Source organism: Capra hircus, chromosome 6 (genome assembly GCF_001704415.2).
Source record: "Capra hircus breed San Clemente chromosome 6, ASM170441v1, whole genome shotgun sequence".
Taxonomy (NCBI): domain Eukaryota; kingdom Metazoa; phylum Chordata; class Mammalia; order Artiodactyla; family Bovidae; genus Capra; species Capra hircus.
Genome location: NC_030813.1, coordinates 99,937,858 through 99,954,907, shown reverse-complemented (window position 1 = coordinate 99,954,907; position 17,050 = coordinate 99,937,858). Strand labels below are relative to the sequence as shown.

Here is a 17,050-nt window from a genome sequence, read left to right as displayed (position 1 = left end):
GTTGTGCCATGGACTTGCTGAGTCTCGTCCGACTCTCTTGTGACCCCACGCACTGTAGGCCACCAGGCTCCTCTGTCCATGGGATTCTCCAGGCAAGAATCCTGGAGTGGGTTGCCAGGCCCTCCTCCAGGGGATCTTCCCAACCCAGGGATCGAATCTGCACCTCCTGCATTGGCAGGTGGGTTCTTTACCACTGAGCCACCAGGGAAGGCCAGTTAATGTCACTTAGATTGTCTCACAATAATAAGAGTAATCAGAGTCAGGAATGAGTGGGGAGCATGTGGGGATAAGAGAGTCAAATTTGTTTTCATATATATTTGAAAGGCTTAAAATGTTTTTTAAAACAGCACCTTCGGTTGCTCCTGCAAAGGCATCTAAGAGGAGGTTTATGGAAATGTCAGTGCAGCAGAACCACCCTGCTCTTCACTGTGTTGCTCTGAGTCAAATGCATAATTGCAGTATTTCAGGCACTTAGTTTTTGATTGTTCTTAAATGCTGAACATTTTTATTTTAGTTAGTTGTCACTGGGGCCAGCATACACTCACTGGATTGCAGTAGTTGCTGCAGACACTACAGACATGTTAGATTTTTACCTTTGAAGATTCATTTGTCATTTCCATCACTCATGAGAAGATTTCTATTTCTGTTACATTTTTGTAGCCATCATCACGTCTGCCTTATTGCAGTCTACACTTTGGGCATAAGTTGCCTTGCAGCTGCCCTTTAATTCTTCTTACTCTCAACCCTCATAACCACAGGGTTTGCTCAAACGCACTCTAATTGAGGTGCCCTGGAGTAATTGCAGAATGTCTTGTGTAGTGCATCATGGGGTGGCAGCCTCCCGTCTCCTACAGAGACTGAACCCATTAATTAAAACTCAGTTGCTGACACTCGTCGTCAGAGGTGGTTCCAGAGGTAGACACAGCAGCGCTTTGCTCAGTGTGGTTTTTGTTTGGGTTTTGGTTTGGTTCTTGCCACCTTGGTAGACTGGGGGAGAAGGGGAAGGAACAGTAGCAAGACCACCGCAGACAATGGTTTGGAAAAGCACCGGGTCACGCCTGCCTTCCCTTCCCTTCTCTCTTGCATGGGTCCTGCTGTTTCGTTTCTAGCTTTCCTCTGTTCTTGATGTTGTTCAGTTTCTCAGTCATGCCCAACTCTTTGCAACCCCATGGACTGCAGCACACCAGGCCTCCCCGTCCTTCACTATCTCCCAGAGCCTGCTCAAACTCATGTCCATTGAGTCGGGGATGCCATCCAACCATCTCACCCTCTGTCATCCCCATCTCCCGAATGCAATCATTTCCCAGCATCAGGGTCTTTTCTAATGAGTCAGCTGTTCACATAAGGTGGCTGAAGTATTGGAGCTTCAGCATCAGTCCTTCCAATGAATATTCAGGACTGATTTCTTTTAGGATGGACTGGTTGGATCTCCATGCAGTCCAAGGGACTCTCAAGAGTCTTCTCCAACACCACAGTTCAGAAGCATCAGTTCTTTGGCACTCAGCTTTCTTTGTAATCCAACTCTCTTATCCATACATGACTACTGGAAGAACCATAGCTTTGACTAGACAGACCTTTGTCAGCAAAGTAATGTCTCTACTTTTTAATATGCTGTCTAGGTTGGCCACTGCTTTTCTTCCAAGGAGTAAGCATCTTTTAATTTCATGGCTGCATTCACCATCTGCAGTGATTTTGGAGCCCAAAAAAATAAAGTCTGTCACTGTTTCCATTGTTTCTCCATCTGTTTGCCATGAAGGGATGGGACTGGATGCCATGATCTTAGTTTTTTGAATTTTAAGCCAACTTTTTCACTCTCCTCTTTCACTTTCATCAAGAGGCTCTTTAGTTCCTCTTCACTTTCTACCATAAGGGTGGTGTCATTTGCATTTCTGAGGTTGTTGATATTTCTCTGGCAATCTTGATTTTAGCTTGTGTTTTATCCAGCCCAGCATTTTGCATGATATACTCTGCATAGAAGTTAAATAAGCAGGGTGACAATATACAGCCTTGATGTTCTCCTTTCCCAATTTGAAACCAGTCCATTTTCCCATGTCCAGTTCTAACTGTTGCTTCTTGACCTACATACAGATTTTTCAGGAGGTAGGAAAGGTGGTCTGGTATTCCCATCTCGAAGAATTTTCCAGTTTGTTGTGATTTACACAGTCAAAGGCTTTAGCATAGTCAGTGAAGCAGAAGTAGATGTCTTTCTGAAATTCTCTTGCTTTTTCTGTGATCCAGTGGATGTTGGCAATTTGATCTCTGGTTCCTCTGCCTTTTCTCAATCCAGCTTGAACATCTGGACGTTCTCAGTTAACATACTGTTGAAGCCTAGCTTGGAGAATTTTGAGAATTACTTTGCTAGCTTGTGAAATGAGTGCAATTGTGCAGTAGTTTGAGCATTCTTTGGCCCTGCCTTTCTTTGGGATTGGAATAAAAACTGATCTTTCCTAGTCCTGTGGCCATTGCTGCGTTTTCCAGATTTGCTGGCATATTTATTGTTTTGATGACCATCTTCCAATTCCTGTATGTTGTCCTACGCCCACTGGCTGTGTCCACCAGATCATTTCTGAAGTCAGGCCTAGCATCACGCCTGTCAGACTAGCTCAGGGATAGGAGAGGCTGCCTGGGATGGTGTAGAAGCTTTGGGGTGTCTAAAGGGCCCAGCGCACTAACCAACACACTATTGATGCTTCAGGAAGTATCTTAGTTCCTTTAATGGTAGTGGGTTGTTTTTTCACCAAACTGGCAGAATTTGAAGGAAAAGCTTCCTTTTTTTTTTTTTTTTCCTATCTCTGGAACTCATGAAAAACTGACTTCTCTGCTCAGGGAGTCTTAGGGTTTAATTCCGTGTGCCAAGAAATGACCTACATACTAGCTTTCTTCTTCTCTATTGTGAATACAAATTTGTAATAGGATATTACAGTGTTACCAAGATTTCATCTTTTTGTTTTTTGAAGGAGAGTCCCAGCTGCACCAAAGTAAAAGATTTCTCTTCTACCCCGTGGCTTTTATGATTGGGCTCATTTTGTAAAATTAAGTGGGTGGAAGGTATAGATTTCGTAAACAGTAAAAGAGTGGTTATCACCTCCTCAGATTACAGATAGCTCTGACATGGAATGCAGCAGGGCTCTGCTGAGTGTGTGGAAGGGCTTCCAAATCCATCACCAGATCACCTTGACCAGTCTTCATGCCATCTTGAATTCTTAAAGAGGCCTCTGTTCAGGGTATTTTTTTTTTAAGTCAGCAAGCTCTGGATTCCAGTCTACCTCAGAAACTACCCAGTCACTAGTCAAAGCACTTAAGAGAGTTCTCGAGAGCCAGACCAAAGATTCAGTTGCTTCTGAAAGGAGCGTGTCCTCTGCTGGGAGTGACGTTTCTCTTCCCCATCTCAGGGGGACATCGTGTCCTGCGCTGGCATGTATATCCATGTGTGGAGCATCAACGGGAACCCCATCGTAAGTGTGAACACATTCACAGGCAGGAGCCAGCAGATCGTCTGTTGCTGCGTGTCAGAGATGAACGAGTGGGACACGCAGAACGTCATCGTCACAGGACACTCGGATGGCGTGGTCCGGGTAGGTCCTCTTGAGCACATGCGCCAGGGTGTTTGCTGCCCTGGTTCACCCAAAGCTTCTGTAGCTGTCCGCACATGAAGACACCTGGAGGTTGTCCTGCTGTTTAGCAAACTGGCACTCAGATGTAGACCTTGGCCACTGGGTTATCAGATGTGGGGAGCGTCAGTGACTCGGCCTCTTTTCCCCCCATTAAGTAGATGTGTTAGCGCATTGACCACTTGATATAGGATCACTGAGACACCGTTTCCCTGTCGCACTGGGATTGCTAGAAATGTCAGCTGCCCAAGTATTGGCCTTTCAGCCCGTCAGATGGCTTCTTAGGGAAAATGGGGACCATCTCTTCTCTGCAGAGAATCACAGAGCTCGATCATGCTTCCAGGGGCCTCCAGTCATCCATTCCTTGCTTATCTCAGATCCTGGGTGATTTTACCTGAATCCTAGATCCGTTTATCCTTTTCTTAGTTTTCATGTGTTGAAAAGAAAAGAAAGAAAGTGAAATTGCTCAGTTGTGTCTGACTCTTCACAATCCCATGGACTGTAGCCTACCAGGCTCCTCTGTCCCTGGGATTTTCCAGGCAAAAGTACTGGAGTGGGTTGCCATTTCCTTCTCCAGGGAATCTTCCCAAACCCAGGGATTGAACACGGGTCTCCCTTATTGTAGGCAGAAGCTTTACTGTCTGAGCCACCAGGGAAGCCGATGCATTCATGCGTTGGGCCTCTACCAAAAATGGAATCCACGGACTGTTTACCTTTTTAGTCTGTTGTAATACTTGGGTGTTTCTCTCAGGAGATTTTTCTTTATGTCCTTCTTTAATTGTGCTCTGTAAAAGGAGAGAGCAGATGGTTGCTGCCCTTGTAATCACAGTCACAAGCAGAGCTACACAATGAGGCCATCGGCCACTCCCCGGCCACATTCTACTCTTAGACTGTGGCCACTCCCCCAAAGGGCACACCCCCAAAGCTGCAGGGCTGCAGAGCAGCATTCCAGATTACTCCATCTGTGAGGCATCATGAAGAGCACCCTAGCCAAACACGTCTGGGGCTCCTACTTCCTGTACACCTTCTTGGAGGTGTAAACTACATATCAGTGTATGCAAGGCTCACAGGGGTTTTGTAGGAAATAAGGAAGTGTACATAGTTTAACTGTGTTTCTGAAATCTCTTTGACCCCATTCCTTTCCCTTGACCATGAAAAACCCACTGACATCTCATGCAACACAGTTTGGGGAGAACTGTTTAATCTGGAAGCAGTCCCTGCCACATTTTTCAAGATACAGGGAACCCTGACTGTACATAATAAGAGAAGTCAGGTTACCTATTTAACCCTGAGAATCCATCTTCATGCAGTAACTCATAAATTGTTTCTATAATCTGTTCAACTGTGTTGTTTTGTTTTTTTTCCCCATGCTTATTTAAATTCAGTTTTGGAGAATGGAATTTTTGCAAGTTCCTGAAACACCAGCCCCTGAGCCTGCTGAAGTTCTCGAAATGCAGGAAGACTGTCCAGAAGCACAAATCGGTATTGAATACTTTCTAAGTTTTGCAGTAATTTTCATGTTTCTTTTTTTTAAATCCTTATGAGTAAACTTACATCAACCAAGGTAAGCAAGAGCCTGAGGTTGGGCATTGCTGTCAGAAGTGGTCTTAACCACCTGGTGTGCAAAGCAGCCTGGCAGGCTCACAGAGTTCTCTGGTTCATCAGGCAACACCCCATGTGGTAGTGTCTCATGGTGAGCTTTCGCATCCCACAATAAATACAGTTGCAAGCTTCCCAGAATACCAGAGGCTTGGGCTTTCCATTCTGAGAAATACAAAGCAGGTGCAAGAGTCCACTGTCCGATAAGTCGGGGCCACACCTCAGTCCCCCCATCACTTGAACAGCTCCATGTGAGGGACAGGGCAGCATCATGTTTGTAAACTATTCACAGAGACAGACCAGAGTGCATGCCCTAGACCCCCTCAGGAGGGGCCTTCATCAGACAGGAGCCTGCTGATCTGTATTCTTGCTGTTTAGTCGCTAAGTCACGTGCGACTCTGTGACCCCATGCACTATAGCCCACCAGGTTTCTCTGGCCCTCGATTTCCCAGGCAAGAATACTAGAGTGGGTTGCCATTTCCTCCTCCAGGGTATCTTCGCAGCCCAGGGATTAAACCCACATCTCCTGCGTTGGCAGGCAGGTTCTTGGTACCACTGAGCCACCAGGGAAGCCCCAATCTTTGTTCTGTATCTGCTGTTTGTGAAGCACTTTAAAATTTTCCGGTGAAATATATACACAGTGTATATATACACACACAGAACGTTTGGAAATGGCACCAAAGAATCAAGCTAAGGTGTGCTTTGGGTTACTGAGTCTCCAGAGAAATACCTCTCGCTGATTTAGATCAACTGGTCCAAGACTCTTCATAGAAAGGAAAGGGGCTTTAAGTTCAACCTCTAGATCGTCTCTCCGTGACTAATTTTTGTACACTGAGAATTCAGCATGAGTTTGACAATATGAGGAAGTTGCTAAGGGAAAAGACTTACTATCAGAAAGACACAAATCCTTCTCCTTATAAGCTGACAGTAGCTTTTACTTTCTTTGCCAGAACCGATGAACAGGACATTGTAATGCTTGTGTTACTTTAACGCGTGTAAATTTCCACATACAATTGCAGTTCCACTAAGAAGAAAGTCATCTGGGTGTTTGAAGACCTACACTCAGAATTCAGTTCAGTCAGTATTTGAGAGTTAATAACTGTTGTGTGTCAGACATCGACTGTTCAGTCTAATGAGAAGTGTGTCCCTCTCCCTTCCTCGTAACAAAGCTTGTAAGTGAAAAACAGGAAAATACGAATAAGGAGAGAAGAAGGGGTCAGATTCAGGGAGGAGAGACATTTGTATGTCTTTGTCCTCTTTATGTTTTCACATTGTGGACAAAGTTAGGCAAGGGTGGCAGAGGCAGAGAGCAGCCTACAGAAAGGGTTAACTTGGGACCATGTCAAAGTGGTAGGACTCAAGGGCAGGGCCCCAGATGAAAGAGAGAGCTAGTGGCTCTCTGGAAATCAAACCTGTGTCAAAGACCACTGTTTGAAGACTTTCATGATCATAAGCCATTGGGTTAAAAAAAAAAAAAAAGCTCTGAAATTAGCCAACCGGCTTACTAACATTAGTAGTAGTGTTAATTGCTCAGTTATGTTCAACTCTGTGTAATCCCATGGACTGTCTCCTCTGTCCATGGGATTTCCCAGGCAGAAATAATGGAATGGGTTGCCATTTCCTCCTTCGGGTAGATCTTCAGGTTTGATCCCTGGGTCTACTTCATTGCAGGCAGACTCTTTCAGTTCAGTTCAGTTCAGTCACTCAGTTGTGTCCGACTCTTTGCGACACCATGAATCACAGCACACCAGGCCTCCCTGTCCATCACCAACTCCCGGAGTCCACTCAAACTCACGTCCATCGAGTCCGTGATGCCATCCAGCCATCTCATCCTCTGTCGTCCCCTTCTCCTCCTGCCCCCAATCCCTCCCAGCATCAAAGTCTTTTCCAATGAGTCAACTCTTTGCATGAGGTGGCCAAAATACTGGAGTTTCAGCTTTAGCATCATTCCTTCCAAAGAAATCCCAGGGCTGATCTCCTTCAGAATGGACTGGTTGGATCTTACCACAGGCAAATTAAGTATTCGTCTAGTTAAAAAATATGCGTAGTGGACTGGTGCTTGCTCGTTTGTTTGTTTGTTTGTTTTTGGCTGAGTCAAGTTGTAGTTGTGGCACGCAGGATCTTCATTGACACACGCAGGTTCATGGGCTCCAGAGCGAATGGGTTCAGTAGTTGAGGCACGCAGGCTTAGTTGCCCTGTGGCGTGTGAGATCTTAGTTCCCTGACCAGGGATCAAACCTGTATCTCCACCATTGGAAGGCGAATTCTTAACCACTGGACCACCAGGGAGGTCCCTGCTCACTTGGTCTTGCTCTCTCCTTTGTTCCAGTTACATATGTTTGAAAGTAAGTGAAAGTGTTGGTCGCTCAGTAGGTTCTGACTCTTTGCAGCCCTGTGGACCGTAGCTCGCCAGGCTCCTCTGTCCATGGGATTCTCCAGGCAAGGATACTGTAGTTTGTTGCCATTCTCTTCTCCAGGGGATCTTCCTGAACTAGGGATTGAACCCGGGTCTTCTGCACTGCAGGCAGATAGATTCTTTACCATCTGAGCCACCAGGAAAGCTGGTTTTCCCTCCAGTAGACTGTTGCAAGGGAATTGAGCTGAAGAAATGCACAATAACAATGGAAAGAGGAGGAGGAACGAAATTCTCAATTAAGATTTCTATCCATGGTCTGCTCATCTGTGCTGTCATTTATATTGACTGCTATGTGGAAGGCACCGTGCTGGGACTCCTGCTCTGCAACTGACCACTGTCTTGTAGAAATAATGACCAAAAGTAATAGTTTGGAGTGATAATTTTAAATGTGTGAGAGCCATACAGCTGTTAAAGGAGCCCAGAAGAGAGAGTTAACTTTCTGTTGCAGGAACCACATAAGATTTTAGAGAAAGAAGCATTTAAGATATGTCTTGAGAGATAGGTCACATCGGAACACACAGAGATTGGGAAGATGGGTCCAAGCAGGGCCAACCCGCGTGTGCAAAACTAGCTGCGAGGAGGAGCAGGGCTGCGTGAAGAGCCAAGTGGGCACGTCCAGCTGAGCTGTGGCCGTGAGGCAGGTGCGGGTGGTGAGAAATTCATAAAGGCAGGCTTTGGCCAGATTGTGAAAGAATAAATGCCGATCTAAGGATTTGGGCCACAACAGTCTATAAACTCTGAAATTCTGCCATTTTGCTATCATACCTAACTGAAAATTCTGGCAATTTATTTGCCTTTATGGCTTCCCAGGTTGAGCTAGTGATAAATAACCCTCTTGCCAGTGAAGGAGACATGAGAGATGTGGGTTCGATCCCTGGGTCAGGAAGGTCCCCTGGAGGAGGGCACAGCAACCCACTCTACTATTCTTGCCTGGAGAATACCATGGACAGAGGAGCCTGGCAGGCTACAGTCCACAGGGCCACAAAGAGTGGGACACAACTGAAGCGACTTTGCATATTGTAATATTGAGCTTAAAATACTGTCTCTTGTGTCTTAACCACTAGAGGAAAAATACAAGTGGGACAAAGCTGGATCTAACCATGATGTGTGTGTGTTCTCTAATTCCCCCGATGCATCACCCAGGGCAAGAAGCCCAGGACGAGGACAGCAGCGACTCCGAAGCCGACGAGCAGAGCGTCAGCCAGGACCCCAAGGACACGCCCAGCCAGCCCAGCAGCACCAGCCACCGGCCCCGGGCAGCCTCCTGCCGAGCCACAGCCACCTGGTATAACGACAGTGGCTCCGACGACTCCAGGCGCTGGTCCGATCAGCTCAGCCTCGATGAGAAAGACGGCTTCATATTTGTGAACTATTCAGAGGGCCAGAGCAGACCTCATCTTCAGACTCCCCTTAACCACCCCCACCCCAATCCCATCGAGGCGCGGAATTACAGCCGATTGAAGCCTGGTAACTCAGAAGTCCCACGTCTGTTTGTCAAGCCTTGTGGGTTGGCGAGGGTCGGTGGACTGAGGCGGAGTGCTGCAGCTCCTCTTTGCCCCCTCCCTGTGACCGAGGCCGCCCGCCGAGAGGGCCTCACGTTTCTTCTTGTGTAAAGTGGACCTAGAGACCCTTGGAGAGTCTATCCTACAGTAGCATTTGCAGTGTGTTGGGCATTTTGTAAGGAAAAATAACCTCAAACCAAAACTTCATTCATTCACAAATTATGAAAGCTTTTGAAAATGGGTAGCCTATGGATTATGGATAAATAGATAAAACTCTATTCACAGAGAACTTTACCTGTGATAGAGTTAGGGGCCAGGTCCTCAGCTGGAGAAGTTGTGTCTAGTACTGAGGGTTTCCCCCTCTCCGTGTTTGTCTTTGTGAAGGCCTGAGTCCGTGGTCAGTATCAGGCTAGACTGCTGGACCTTTAATAACCAAGGCAGCAGCGACCGAGAACCAGAGAGGCTGCCAGAGCTGTGTTCGGCAGCACCCTGAGGTCTGAGAGCCCTTTGTCAGGGGCCACCTACCATACATGGGCTCCCCTCGCTTCGTCAGTCATGCGTTGCCCTTTTCTGCCCCAGGGTATCGCTGGGAACGGCAGCTGGTGTTCAGGAGTAAGCTGACCATGCACACGGCCTTCGACCGGAAGGACAACGCTCACCCTGCCGAGATCACCGCATTGGGCGTCTCCAAGTAAGTGGCCAGCTCTCCTGGGGCCCAGCCTGGGCACCCACACTCAAGCCACCTCTGGGGAGCACAGGTTTCATCTGTATTATCCTGTGGGGCTGCACCAGACACACCAGGACACCTGCCAGTGTGTGGATTTCACTTGTGAATTTCAAAAACCAAAAAACTTTGCCTTCTCTGTTCTTCAGAGATACAGCACGATTTGATGCATGGAGGGTTGAGATGAAGTGTGCATTCGGGCTCCGTGCTGTTCTGTGCCTATCCACTCTCGACCCCTCCCCAGCACACACATCCACTGGGGACCAGGGTCACAGGGAGCTGCGGCCGCCTGGCGGTAACTCTGCCGTGTCTCCTGCAGGGACCACAGCAGGATCCTCGTGGGCGACAGTCGGGGCCGGGTATTCAGCTGGTCTGTGAGCGACCAGCCCGGCCGCTCCGCCGCTGACCACTGGGTGAAGGACGAAGGAGGGGACAGCTGTTCAGGCTGCTCCGTGCGGTTCTCTCTCACGGAAAGACGGCACCATTGCAGGAACTGCGGTCAGCTCTTCTGCCAGAAGTAAGATGAGATGCAAGCTTTCTTTCCTTTTAATTAAAAAATTAATTTTTGCTTATGTATCTTTAGTTGCTCTGGGTCTCCACTGCCGTGAACAGGCTTTCCTCTAGTTGCAGCGAGGGTTCGGGTTACTCTAGTTGTGGTGCTCGGGCTTCTCACTGCGGCTTCTCTTCTTGCAGAGGTGGGGCTCTGGGTGCACAGGCTTCAGTAGATGTGATTCATGGGCTCAGTGGCCCGGTGGCAGGTGGGATCTTCTTCAGCCAGGGTTTGAACCTGTGTCCCCTGCTTTGGCAGGCTGACTCGTAACCACTGGACCACCAGGGAGGTCCTTGATGGACTCAAGGGATTTTCTTTCATTTTATCAGAACAATAAGCAATACTGCAATGCACACCATTATAAATGCCCTCTTCATACACAAGCTGGAGTTTCCCTGGAGGAGATACCTCGGAAAGGAATTGCTAGATGGCAGACATAGCCCTGAGTGTAACTAGCTATTGCCAGATTACTCTCCAGAACAGTAGTGCTAGTTTGCTCTCCCTCCAGCGGGATATGTCAGTTCTTGCAGTGCTTATTCATACCTGGAACTGCCAAGCTTTTCCACTTGTGCCAATCTGAGAGCCAGATTGTGTTGTTCTAGCTTGCAGCGTCTCTGAGGTTGAGCATCTTCTCATATGCTTATTGGCAGTTTTGAGTCTCCTATGGGGTAACTTGGCCCATTTCCCCTTTGGGTTTGCTCTTTGTTTTTTTCCACCTACTTGAGTTGTTTTGTATCCTGGGCTCTGATCCTTTGCCTTATATATGTCTTGCAGATATCTTCTGCCAGTCTGTGGCTTGTGTTTTTAACTTGATGTATGTCTTTTTTCTGGCACACAGGTTTAGAATTTTGATGTAGTAGCATGTGTTACTTTTTATTACTTTTGCTTCCTTTTTTTTGGCCTTAAAAAATCTTTTTCTGTCCTGAGGTCATAAAGATGGCCTTGTTCATTTTCTTTTAAAAGTTTCAAAGTTTTGTTTTTCCCATTTGGGTCTTTAGGTTCAAATCCATTTGGAATTTATTTAGGGGTATGACATGAGGTGGGGATCACTTACATTTCCCAGGTATGAAGAGTCAGCTGTCCCATATGCACTGACTCCTTGGCATCTCTGTCATACACTGGGGTCCCACACATGCATGTTCACGCATTACTTTCCTTTTTTTAAGATTTATTTACCTACATATTTGCCTGCTTAGTCTCTCAGTCGTGTCCAGCTCTCTGTGACCCTTTGGACTGTGGCCTGTCCGCCTCCTCTGTCCCAGGCAGGAATGCACGCATGCATGTGTTTTTGCCTGCACTGGGTCTTCATTGCCATTCGTGGGCTCTCTCCAGTTGCAGTGCGGGCTCCCCTTCATCGCAGCACGTGGGCTTCTCTTGTTGTGGAATACAGGTCTCAGGGCGTGTGGGCTCAGTAGTTGTGGCACACAGGCTTAGTTCCTCTGAGGTATGTGGGATCTTCCCATACCAGGGATCAAACCCGTGTCCCCTGCATTGGCAGGCAGATTCTTAACCACTAGACCATCAGGGAAGCCCCAGTCCTTAGTTTTCATGGCAGACAACCGAAAAGATCCCCCAGGCAGTACTCACTAATATGTATATTGCCTTACTCGAAAGATGCTTTCATAGAAAACACAAAGTGTATCATTGCTCCTGAGCCAGTCACTGAGGGCCTTGGCTTATTGGAAAGGCTACGGTCTTGGGTTAACACTGCCCAGGTACTCACTGGGCTGTTGTCCATTGCGTCATCTCAGCACATTACTAGCCCTCTCTGAAATCACATATGAGTTTTGTAAAGCACCAGGTGCAAAGTCTGGCAGTATAGGTGTTTAGTAAAAAGTGTTATCATAATTATAAATTTGTTTTCAGATTAATGTCTTAAACCTTTTCTCCTGAGATGCCTGATTCAAGGTGAGGTAGCAGAAAGTTGCTGCCAGCCACTTCTTACAGGAATTTCCATGATGGCAGAGGTATCTGTCTTGAGCTTCTGTGCTTTGAGACACCCACTCTGTGAAGCCTAGTGATCTGGTAATTTCTGGTCATCTGCTGCTCCATATGTCTGCTGACATACATCTGTTCTTTGTAGTGTTTAATTTTCAAAGTACTGTTTACATGTAGGTGATTCTTTAAATTATCCCAGGCCCTCAAATGTTGAATGGAGGCTTTATTTGAAAAACCAACCAAACAAGTGACAGAGGATGACATAATGAGCATGGAAGGAATGCTGTCCCAGAGGGCATAGCCCTGCCATGATGCTAAGGGAGCTTGCCAGCATTCCTAAGGGTCTCCTCGAAGTCCAGTCCCTTAAACCCCCGAGGCTGCTGGCGCTTCACTTATTCTCTGGACACTTGTACTGATAGATTAATGGAGGAAATAAAATTTTGTCTTGTGAAAAGCCAAGCTCAAAGTGACAGAGTGCCACATTCAGGGTCATACCCTGCTTTATGCCAGGAATAAGAATGCTTTCTATAAAGAACATCTCTAAGTGTGTATTCCACCTCAAGAAATTCTGTCAAGATAAACAAAAAATGAGAACATTTGGACCAGACAGAAAAGTCAAACTACGTGTTTAAGAAATGACTGAAGAGTGAGTCAAAGTGTTTAAAAGCTCAGAAGAACTCTTTAGTGACCAAAGTATCTTCTAAAATGAGTAGTGAGAGCTCTAATGCCCAGGGAAAATAGTCAGGCTCGAAGTAAAGACATTGGCATACCGCCCAAGGTTACAGGACATGAGGAAGAATGCCCTGCTTCCGTCCTGCACAGGAAGAACGGCCTCAGAGCTGTTCAGTTCCCCTGGCTTCATCCTGTAGCAGAATCTTAACTTTTTTTTTTAATCCTCTTTGGTCAAATAAATGCCTTGCCTTGGTTTATTAGCACATTTCTTCATAGAATGAAACAAGGAATACAGCATTCCTCGTGGTCCTTGGTCAAAAACCACATGACCCGTACCAGTACGGCCTCTGGCATTCTTCTGACACAATATGGTCTTGAGCATTACACTGCAGGCTGTCCGTTCTGGTTTTAAATGAGCATTTCGGGGCCCAGTGGTCCAATGTGGGGAAAAATCCATAACTACCTGGTTTTGCCTCCTTTAGGTGCAGCCGATTTCAGTCAGAAATCAAACGCTTGAAAATCTCCTCCCCAGTACGTGTCTGTCAGAACTGTTACTATAACTTACAGCATGAGAGGAGTTCAGAAGACGGGCCCCGGAATTGTTGAAGATTCACCAAGCTGATCGGAGACCACGGTCTGGAGACCCCGCTTCCCGCCTCCCCCGTCACAACTCGCAGCTTGGAAGGCATCGAGACAGTCTCCGTTTACACATCTCTTCACACCACGCGTCTGAAGTGTGGGATTCAAAGGGAACACTGGCTAAACGGGTGTAGAGTCCAGTCGTGGGGCAGGCACTGTGCAGGGGAGCAGCACCTGCTGAGAAGGCGAGGTGGTTCCCGGGAGCAACAGCTCAGCATCCGACTCTCCCTTAACAATCGCTGTCTCCAAGAGAAAATCCTCACATGTTACCTGTTCTTTCCTTGCGTCTCATTTTTGTAGAGCTACTCATCCTCGATTGGAAAAGTCAACAACTACAAAAAAAAGAAAGGCTTTTAGAAAATGGTTGTAAATCTGACTTCTTTGCAAGTAACTGTGTATATTGTAAATAGGTACAAAGGCCTTTTTTCTAAATAAGGACTTAACAGCCTGTAACATGAGACTTCCAACTAAACCACTAATTCAATGAAATACTTATGGTTTGTCTGACATCACTCACCAATTAATTATAAATATGGTTTTTTTTAAATCTTCAAAGACATTATCTGTGGTCTTTTTTCCTTTCCCCTTTTAAGCCCAGCTCGTGTGCCTGATGTCCTTTCTCTCAAGTTGCCCACGGTATCTCCACTTAACCTAAGCTAGTAACCAAAACAATGTCATGTGGACCTTCTTTAGGAAACAGTGTGGGAGAACAGGAGTCTGGCCCTGAGATACCCTGGCAATCTTTGGGCATCTTGCACATGGCTACACACCACCTCGGTGTTGTTCTGATGTCATAAGGCCCCACGTAGACTTCTCTTTGGACTGCCCTGTGGTCAAAGCATCTGTTCTTAGCACTGCGCCCTGATGGTCAGGCAATCCACGCAGTGCAGGAAACAGCCCTGCCTCAACTGATGGAAATATATTTGCATGTAACCCAAATTAGCTTCTCTTGCATAGAACATAAGAAGTATGTGTCTTTGGTGACACTAATGTTCTACTATAGCTTATTTTCCAAAAAAGGGTTAAAACAAAAGAAAAAAGTGTACAGAATTAACATGTAAACCTTGTTGTAAAACTGGATCATGTCAGAACTGCTTATATTTAACCTTTACCATTTAATGCCATCTACCTGAAAACAGTGAGATTTATACTGTATCAATGTCTATTTTTTTGTTTTTGCTATGAATATAAGTATAGTATTTTAATATTTAGTTATTTAATTTGTTCTACTAGTTGGATACAGAACACACAAATCCAGGGAGACTAAAGCTGGTGGGGGCGAAGAGATAAGTTTCGTTTACAGAAGAAAAAGGCTTTGGTGGTGGGATTTTTTAAAATGTGTGTTATGTACATATATAAATATATATATAAAACAAATGAAACGATTAATCTAGATTTTAACATTTTCAGATATTTAGTGATAATATTATGAACAAATCTAAAAGCCCTGTGATTTGAAAAACATTGAAGCATTTATGGCCCAGGAAAGGAAGGACAGGCCTTCACACCTCTCGGAGTATCATACGAAGGACAGCGGCTTTGGCATTCCCAATTTTTCATCCTTAGGCCCTGGTGACAGGCACACTTATGCACTAAAATGCACATATATGCACATGCATTCAAGCATAGGCATTGGTACAATAGTAACCTTGTACCTAATGGGCTGAAACCAGCTTAAGAACAAATTTGTTCTTCCTGATAACTAGGTCTCCAAGAGAAAAATATAAAGGCTGCTTTAGTGCCTTATGCTTACTAAATTTACACCTTTATTTACTTAGGTCTGAGCCTACCGTCTATTTATGATTACATATCAAAATTGAGGAAAACACTTCCATTTCTAAAAGTTCAAATATACTTGTTAATAAAAGGATTATTGGCATTAATACTTTAACTTGAAGAAAAGTGTGTTCTGTTTTCCTTCCTGTGTCTCCCTCTCTCCCACCTTCCTCCCCGCTCCGTCCCCAACCTTCTAACTTCCGTTCTAATAAATAATGCTGGGTGTTCAACAGTTGCAGGACCTGTGCTCTCACCTAGCCGTGGGCTTTGCCCCTGTCCGGACCTAGAGATGAGTTGTAGCAGTGTTATTCTACACTTTTTAAAAGAGGCGTCCTCCTTGTGTCCACGAACCATGTTTACCCCAAACCCAGCGGCAGAGATGTTCTTTAAAGACTTGAATATATGAATGTCTGTACGTAGTTACTTAAAGGTTATTCCTCTGTGTAATATGAAGTTATATGAGATGAACACTTTTAAACTTTCCGACACAACTTCCATAACTAGAAGGTGGAAACCAAAACCCTCATGATAGTATTTCCTCTGGCAGCTGGTGCTGTGGGCAACCGTTTTGTTCAGTGGGGTTTCTTTTCCTTTTTGCTTTTAATGCAGAAATCACAAATCACTCACACACCCAAGTACACTCACTCACATAAGCTAATCGTTTCTCTGGATGTCTTTCTGTTCATGCACATTTGTTTATCAACATATATTCTCAGCATGTACACCCACCTTTGTGTGGTCCATGTTCTTTCTCTGAGAGTACCTCACAGGGCTTCTGCCTGATCTTTGTAGTGGTTTGTCCATCCATCCATTCATTCATCCCTGTTTTCTAACATCTGTGTGTAGTGTGGCATGGTAATGTCATGCTTTTGAAGAGGAGACTAGCTGCCCACAGCAGCCATCCGTCTGGATAATAGCAAAACACTCTAGATAAGTTATTTTGCACTTTCTTATGTATAAAGTTGGTAGAAACTTATTTTTGCTTTGTATCATTTAAATACATTTTGTTTGGGTAAATGAACTGTATAAAATATTTATGCCATTTAAACTGTTTTTAGAAAGTATTTTTAATTTCAGCAAGTTTGGTTACTTGTTGCATGACTATTAACACAGCTGACTTTTTGTGTCAGTGCAATGTATATTTTTTTGTCCTGTTATTAACTTGTAAGCCCTAGTAATGGCCGATTATTTGTACAGCAACAGAAGTAAATTGAAGATACTGGCTAAGACTGGATTGACTGTGGACTTTTGTACTATATTGCAGAATCCAATATCTGTTCTTTGGTGGTTATGTAAAAGGCCTGAAGAATTACTATCTTAGTGTGCAACCTGTGATAACTGAATGTTCATTGTATATCTGTCTCTGATGCAAAAAGGTAGAGTAACACAATTACAATACATGATTAAATGCAGTAGTCCAGATACTTTTTTTTTTCATTTCAGATAAATACCTCCTATTTACCACCCCCAGGAAAAAAAGAAAAAGTTTTTGAGCCAGCTCTTCAGAGAATGAAAAACAAAATTGAGGTCCAGTAAAGCTTGCGTGTAGTTCTTTTCTAGTTGTGAATATATCTCTCAGAAGCGCCTGCTTAAAGTCTCTGCTTGCAGAGGTGTTGGCTGCTA

General features: G+C 45.2%; 1 protein-coding gene across 4 annotated transcripts in view; it reads left to right on the top strand.

The window, feature by feature from the left end:
• WDFY3 (WD repeat and FYVE domain containing 3) overlaps positions 1-16,846 on the top strand; it is a 279,597-nt gene extending 262,751 nt beyond the window's left edge. For 3 of the 4 annotated variants that reach the window (XM_018049687.1, XM_018049685.1, XM_018049684.1), the window contains 6 exons: positions 3,393-3,575; positions 4,997-5,093; positions 8,770-9,093; positions 9,708-9,819; positions 10,172-10,369; positions 13,495-16,846. In XM_018049687.1, the coding sequence (XP_017905176.1) occupies positions 3,393-3,575; positions 4,997-5,093; positions 8,770-9,093; positions 9,708-9,819; positions 10,172-10,369; positions 13,495-13,618 (1,038 nt within the window). In that variant the 3' untranslated portion in view covers positions 13,619-16,846. The remainder of the gene's footprint in view (positions 1-3,392; positions 3,576-4,996; positions 5,094-8,769; positions 9,094-9,707; positions 9,820-10,171; positions 10,370-13,494) is intronic. The other variant, XM_018049686.1, reaches the window with a different exon arrangement.